Source organism: Aquarana catesbeiana, linkage group LG01, assembly GCF_042186555.1.
Source record: "Aquarana catesbeiana isolate 2022-GZ linkage group LG01, ASM4218655v1, whole genome shotgun sequence".
In the NCBI taxonomy this organism is placed as follows: Eukaryota; Metazoa; Chordata; class Amphibia; order Anura; family Ranidae; genus Aquarana; species Aquarana catesbeiana.
The window spans coordinates 549733215-549741186 of NC_133324.1; the positions used below are offsets into that span (position 1 = coordinate 549733215).

The following is a 7972-nucleotide window of genomic DNA, read 5'->3' on the forward strand; positions in this document are numbered from 1 at the left end:
TCCACACTCCACTGACCAGATCCAGACTCCAAAAAAAAAGTTATAAGAATTAATATACAATGTATAATGTGCATGTCCTAAAATAAAAAAAATATTACCTTCCTGGGTAATCAGCCTTCACTACACGAACCTCAAATGCTGATGTAAATGGACGCAATGTCATTCAAAATTTTAGCAATTGTGAAAAAGTTACCATGGTGCTAATTTGTGCTCTCACCAACCGACCAAATGGGGGGGTCAGACAAGCGAGCTTCCCCTCTTTTGGGTGGAGCTCTGCTTTAACCTCCTCTTAATGTTGCGCTAACAATTTGCAAAAAGTGTTTTTCCCCATCGTGCCTTGGAATGTATCAGTAAGAGGTAATAAAGCATCCATAAAGTAAAATACATACATTTTTTTCCTTTTTGAGCTTTACCGTTCTTCTATGTTACATAAAAGTTGCATTATGAGATATAAATGTAACCAGCAAGCTTTGATTGTTATATTTAGTGGTAAATATATGAGGGTGCACAAATAATGCAATCTTTTGGACAAGTAGGAAATTATTTATTTTGATTTTTTTTTTTTTTTTTTTTTTTTTAAGATTTAAAAAACAATACTAAATTTTGTGTATCTAATTTTGCTGTCAAGTTTAAAGCCTAAAAAAATGTATAATATGTTGGGGTAGACTGCAAACACCAAAAAAAGTAATGCGCAAAACTGAGATGTTGCCAAAACAAAAAACTGACAATGGAACTCGAAGGTAATTTAGAGAGAGTGGCTCAGAAGCTCAAAAGTTTAAAGCAGAACTATTCTTTCCTCTTCTCAGTCCCTTGCCAATGCTAATTGCTTTTGGGATCTTCAACCATTTTGATTAGCTGTGTCAGGATGACACAACTCCCATGCATGCACTAGGCCGGGAGATTTTCTAAAAAAAAAAATCTGCCTAGTCCACGGCTTCGGCCTAGTCCGCGAGGCCGGATGCCGCGGACTAGGTGGAAGCTGCGGCCCCACCTAAAGACTCCTGCCTGCAGCTCCCCAGGACCGGTGCTGACACCGCGCCGGTTCTGAGGAGCTGCAGGCAGAAGTTTTTAGGCGAGTCTGCGGCGTCCGACCTCGCGGACTAGGCCAAAGCCGCGGCCTCACCTAAAAACTCCTACCCGCTCCTCCCCAGGACCGGTGCTGACACCGCGCCGGTTCTGAGGACCTCACCTCTGAGGACCTCGCCTAAAAACTGCCCGCAGCTCCTCAGGACCGGCGCAGTGTCAGCACCGCTCCTGGGGAGCTGCAGGCAGGAGTTTTTAGGCGGGGCCGCGGCTTCCGCCTAGTCCGCGGCGTCCAACCTCGCGGACTAGGCCAAAGCCGCGGCCTCGCCTAAAAACTCCTGCCCGCAGCTCCTCAGGACCGTCACGGTGAAAAAAAAAAATTTAAAAAATCGATTTGCTTAAATTTTGAATCGATTTGACCTCTCAACTCGATTCAAGATTTAAATCGATTTTTTTGCCCTAGCATGCACACAAGAGTTCATTCATTCCAGCAGGTGCCGGGATTGTACATTTGAGACATACTGGGGTTTATCTACTAAAACTGGAGAGTACAAAATCTCTTGCAGCTGTGCATGGTAGCCAATCCGTTTCTAACTTTCGCTTGTTCAATTAAGCTTTGTCCAAAAAACCTGGAAGCTGAAGCTGCACCAGATTTTGCACTCTCCGGTTCTAGTAAATCAACCCCAGTATGTCTGTACTGCAAGCCTAGCTGTTCTCAAATTTTTAATTTTACATTTTTCTGTGAAGATTAGCTTTAGAGTAGCAGAACCTAGTAAAGGTCTGAGTTACAAATCGTGGTAAATACTTAATATCATTCCTAACTATATCCATACACTTTAGTAATTGGCACTCTGCTGAATAAAACAATAGGCCTTATTTTATGGTGCAAAGGATTAATAAACATATGTATGTTTTTACAAATGTTTTCTTTTTTTTGTTTTGTTTTTCAGTTTGAGGAAGTTCTAAAATTGGGCAATGTCAGCACAGACTATCCACTGGCAGAGACTGTAATGCTGGTTGGATTTTTCCTCACAGTCTTTGTGGAGCAAGTAATCTTAACATTCCGGAAGGAGAAACGTTCATTCTATGATTTGGAAACCTTAAATGTGGGATCCGATGCTGGTAGTGACTCTGAATATGAAAGTCCATTTATATCCTCCAACCAGGACAACAACCAATATGAAAGAGGCCACAGCCACCACACTCATAGTCTAAATATCAGAGAACTCTCCAAGTCTGGTCCTCTTCGACTTGTCAGCTTAGTGTTTGCACTCTCTGCTCATTCAGTTTTTGAAGGTTTGGCACTTGGCTTGCAGGAACAGGGGGATAAGGTGCTAAACCTATTTATAGGTGTTATAATTCATGAAACCTTAATTGCTGTAGCAATGGGGGTGAACATGGCAAAAGCAAAAACGTCAATGGGCGATGCTGTGAAGATGGCTGTTTTAGTGAGTATAATGATTCCTATAGGTATTTCAATTGGATTGGCCATTGAGAGTGCCCAGAACATGGCGAGCAGTATAACTTCAGCTCTTTTACAAGGCCTTGCAGCAGGGACTTTCCTCTTTGTTACCTTTTTTGAAATTTTGGTGAAGGAGCTTGAGGATAAATATGATCGTTTACTGAAAGTACTTTTCTTGGTTCTTGGATATGCTGTTTTGGCAATACTAGTCTTCTTTTAAATGTTAGATAAGAATAAGTGTATTTATAAATCTTGTAGAATAGTAAACCTACTTGTAAACCTACTTTTTTTTTTTTTTCTCTCCCCCCCCCCCCCCCCTTTTTTTTTTTTTTTTGCCTTGGTTATGGGTGTGCTAGTAACATAGGCACATTCTTTAAACCCATTTTGAAAATGGCATACCAGGTATAACGTACTCCTCCCTTTTTTGGTGGTAGTGGGGGACATGGAAGGGCTTAAATTACAACTCTCCTTTTAAAACATTTTCTATTGTTAATAGAAACACTTTTTTTTTGACAAACCTATCATTGTTTTGGTCAGTTTTTATTTATTTTTAAGTTTTTATACATTTTATAAACTATTTTTTTGTCTTTTTTTTTTTTTTTACTTCTATTTATTAAAATATTTATTTTACAAATATTTAATACATGATCACTTATTCACTGGTGTTACAGGGCATTATGGTGTTTCTAAATAGGAAAACAGTAATAGCTGTTTGCCTTTAGTGTCTGTGTCTCTGTTTCTCTCCCTCTCTCAGAAACAATTGAGTACTCTCTGTAATACTTTTTTAATTTGCACTAACATGTAATTTTTCAGGACAAGCTTTTAGGGTATGCCCATTTTATCAAGGTTCAATCAGCACAAAGTTTTAGCAGAGTGTTAATAGGACAATCTCTAAAAAAGGGGGAAAAAAAATCCACACACAAACGTACACAGTAAAGGTAATTAAGCTTGGATAGCTGGTGGAATAAGGCAGGGGGGAGAGGGCTATGGAATTGGAGGGGAGAAGTCAGAGGGTAAAGTAGTCATAAAAATGTTGGCTAGTGAATTAGGAAGCTGAAATCCTACTTTTGTACTCTTTTGTGTTTAATAGAATTCATTTTAGTTCAGAAGTTAGCCTTTCCAGAGTAGTTTTAAAGTTCCATTTAGGAACCAAAACAGTCAGGCCTCCCATACTGTGATCTGTTTGTGAGAAATTATGTCCCATAGGTGTGCAGAAAGTCATCTTCCTTATGCTCTTTAACCACTAAGCCACCACCCACCATCATATGACGGCGGGACGAGGCTTCTCTTGTTCTGGGCGGACGTCATATGACGTGATCGCCCTCCCGAGCCACTAGGGGGCGCGCGCCCGATGCGTCGCTCGAGACCCGGTATGTGTGCCCGGCGGCCGCGATGTCCGCCGGGCACCCGCGATTGCCGGGTAACAGAGCAGGACCGTGGATCTGTGCATGTAAACACAGATCCACGTCCTGTCAGAGGAGAGGAGACCGATGGCGTGTCCCTTGTACATAGGGACACCGATCGGTCACCTCCCCCAGTCAGTCCCCTCCCCTCACAGTTAGAATCACCTTCCTAGGTCATATATTAACCCCTCGATCGCCCCCTAGTGGTTAAGCCCTTCCCTGACAGTCACATTTACACAGTAATCAATGCAATTTTATAGAATGGATCACTGTATAAATGTGAATGGTCCCAAAAATGTGTCAAAAGTGTCCGATATGTCCGCCGCAATATCGCAGTCACAATAAAAATCGCAGATCGCCGCCATTACTAGTAATAAATAAAAATGTTATAAATCTATCCCCTATTTTGTAGACGCTATAACTTTTGTGCAAAGCAATCAATATACGCTTAACGCGATTTTTTTTTTTTTTTTTTTTTTTTTTTTCTTTTTTTACCAAAAATATGTAGAAGAATACGTATCGGCCTAAACTGAGGAAAAAAATTTGTTAGCCAATTTTTTTTTTTTATTATAGCAAAAAGTAAAAAATATTGTGTTTTTTCAAAATTGTCCCTCTTCTTTTGTTTATAGCGCAATAAATAAAAACCACAGAGGTGATCAAATACCACCAAAAGAAAGCGCTATTTGTGGGGGAAAAAATGATAAAAATTTCATTAGGGTGTAGTGTAGCATGACCGTGCAATTGTCATTCAACATCATTTCACTCAACAATTAAAAGGTCTCATTAAAACACTACCAAACTACCTCCAATCAGAACATATCAGTATCACCTAGAAATTGGGGACTTCTATATTCTGTCCATGATCCACAAGCCAGGAAATTCAGGAAGACCCATCATAACCAGTATGAAAACACTGAACAAATCTCAGGTCTTGTAGGGAAAATGTTAAAACCATTAAGCATGGATACTGCTAGTTTCCTGCAAGATACATTTGATTTTCTGAACAAGATCAGCAGTCTATAGCACTTACCACCAAACACACTTCTAGTCATTATGGATGTGGAATCTCTGTACAGCAACATCCCTCACAAGGATGGAATTGCTGCATGTTGCAGATTTTTATCATCCTTGCCAAACCACAAATTCAGTTCTGAGGATGTTCCACAGCTCTAATTCATTCAAACACACAAGTACTTCACTTTCATTAATGACCTCTATCTTTAATGTATGGGTACTGCTATAGGAAGAACTTTTTTTTTATGGCTGACCTGGATGACAGATTCTTTAACAGCATACAACAAAAGCCATATTGATACTATCCATAACAAAACAGTGTTGTGCTTCCTAAATAACTACCAATAATTCCTTAAATAGAATAGATGATTAACTTACAATAAGGCAAGATACTGAGTGCACAATCAAATATTCGTGTTCCCTGACTGGGAATAGAGAACAATACACAATAATGATATATACGTGTTCCCTATATGGGAATAGTAAAAAATATAATTGCGCTTATAGTAAAAATGACATTTGAAAAAAAGTGATTCTAAAAATACATATGAAGAAGTGGCAGGTGAAAAGAAAAGTGAATTGAGTTCATGCACAGATCATACAGAACACTGATTGGATGTAAAAAATGAGTCCATACATAGATCAAAAACAAAATCTTGATAAAGAGAGACGGGCCCAATGAGAGAAGCCAGACGTCCAAAGTAATCCAACCTTCACCTGGAAGGGAAAAAGGAGGAGAGAGGGTATGGAGAGGATCCCCGGTTGAGGATGAGTCCCAATTGGTATGTCTATGCCCTTACCAGAGACGGTGGACCACCTAAAGAGCAAGGTCTTACTCGCAAGCAGATGCAGCCCTCTGCAGGGACAGATGAGCCTCCTGTGCCTCGAACTTCCGTGATGTTACAAAACTGGCAGAACCGAAATTCCAATCTAAAAATAACACTCGTTGGGTGGGAGGACCTTGAGTGGAAAAAAACGAAAAACTCCAATGGTGTAGTAGAATGAATTAAAAAAGCCTTTATTGCTCAAGGTAAAGCAGGCGGGAACAAACATCCGCCATAAAAACGCACATAAAAAAAGCCGGCTTTTATATACATTTTTACATTGGAGTTAAGCCATCCAGGACTTTTGCTCGCTCTTTTAAATGTATTACCCAATGGGATGCATTGGCTAATGCCCTTATTTAATATGCTCTTAAAGCAAACCCATCTCTCCTCCGTGTTCTTTGTTCCTAAGATTTTATCCCAATTCATGCCTTCTAGCACGGTTCGTAGTTTAGGGAAGTTGGCTCTTTTGAAATTCAGTGTCCTTGTATTCCCCTTTCCCCTTATGTTTCCTATTTGTGTGATTTATACTGAAGCCAATTGACCTGTGATCGCTATTACATAAATTGCCCCGTATTTCCACATCTGTGATCAGGTCTGTATTGTCTTTTTGTTCTAGTAGGTGCGTCTACCATCTGACCCATAAAATTGTCCTGCAAGACATTTAGGAACTGGCGAGCCTTAGACGAATGCGCGGTTCCCTCCGCCCAGTCTATGTCTGGATAGTTAAAATCCCCCATTATGATAACACTTCCCATCCTTGCTGCTAATCCAAATTGTGATAGGAGATCTGTCTCACCTTCCTCCCTCAGGTTAGGGGGCCTATAGCATACTCCCAGTATTATTTTCCCCTTACCTTCATCCGTTTGGAGCTCTACCCATAAGAATTCCACCTCCTCCCTATCTCCCTTAGTGATGTCATTTCTCACATTCACTTTGTACATTATTCTTGATATATGGGCATACCCCTCCCCCTTTTTTACCCTCTCTATCCTTGCGATAAAGGGGGATACCTTTGAATGTTTGCCAGCCAATCATGAGAGCTGTTGAACCAGGTCTCTGAAATTCCCACAAAATCCAAATCCTCCTCGTACAACAGTATCTCTAGTTCACCCATCTTGTCCGCCAGGCTCCTGGCATTGGTGAACATGCCACGTAGTTTAGACCGGTCGCATATTATACTCTTATTTTGTGTTCTGAGATTGCAACTAGGACTTGCTACTATACTTTTCTTGGGTTTATGTGCTTTGGTCAACCTACCACTAATGCCCCCAATACTACCCTCTGGAATATGTTCCGCGCTGACTATCTCTACCTCTGGACCCCCCCCCCCCACCGCCTAGTTTAAAAACCCCTCTAACTTTTTGGCCATCTTCATTGCCAGCTGATCTGCACCCTCCTCATTTAGGTGCAGTCCGTCCCTTCTATAGTACTGGTCATCGCCTGAGAAGTCGGCCCACTCCTCCAGGAACCCAAACCCCTCCTTACTACACTAGCTCTTTAGCCACTTGTTTACTTCCCTAATCTCCCTCTGGCTTTCTGGTGTGGCTCGATGTACCGGTAGTATTCCTGAGAATACTACCTTTTGGAGGTCTTTTCCCTCAATTTAGCTCCTAAGTCCCTAAAATTGTTCTTTAGGACACTCCATCTGCCTCTGACTTTGTCATTGGTACCAACGTGCACCATGACAGCTAGGTCTTTCCCAGCCCCTCCCAGTAATCTGTCCACCAGATCGGTGATGTGCCGAACCCGAGCGCCCGGTAGACAACATACTGTTCGGCGCTTCAGGTCATTGTTACAGATTGGCCTCTCTGTCCTTCATATGCCGCGTACACACAAGCGGACTTTCCGGCAGAAAAGGTCAGACGGAACAAATCCGATTCCGATCGTGTGTGGGCTTCATCGGACCTTTTCTGTCGAAAAATCTGACGGACCTTAGAAATAGAACATGTTTCAAATCTTTCCGACGAACTCGATTCCTATCGAAAAAAACGTTCGTCTGTATGCTAGTCCGACAGACCGAAAACGACGCAAGGGCAGCTATTGGCTACTAGCTATTGAACTTCCTTTTCTAGTCCGGTCATACATCATCACGTTCGAAACGATCGGACTTTGGTGGGATCGTGTGTAGGCAAAGTCTGTTTCATCGGAACTCCGTTGAAAAGTCCTTCAGAGTTCAGTCCGACGAGAAGTCAACTCGTGTGTACGCGGCATAAGAATTGAGTTCCCTACCACCAGAATCTGTC

The 7972-nt window shown here is 41.5% G+C and overlaps 1 protein-coding gene across 9 annotated transcripts in view; it reads left to right on the plus strand.

The window, feature by feature from the left end:
- Window positions 1-2768, plus strand: part of SLC39A3 (solute carrier family 39 member 3) — a 44530-nt gene extending 41762 nt beyond the window's left edge. For all 9 annotated transcript variants that reach the window (XM_073595629.1, XM_073595669.1, XM_073595645.1 and 6 more), the window contains one exon: window positions 1974-2768. In XM_073595629.1, the coding sequence (XP_073451730.1) occupies window positions 1974-2705 (732 nt within the window). In that variant the 3' untranslated portion in view covers window positions 2706-2768. The remainder of the gene's footprint in view (window positions 1-1973) is intronic.
- The last annotated feature ends 5204 nt before the right edge of the window (window positions 2769-7972 follow it).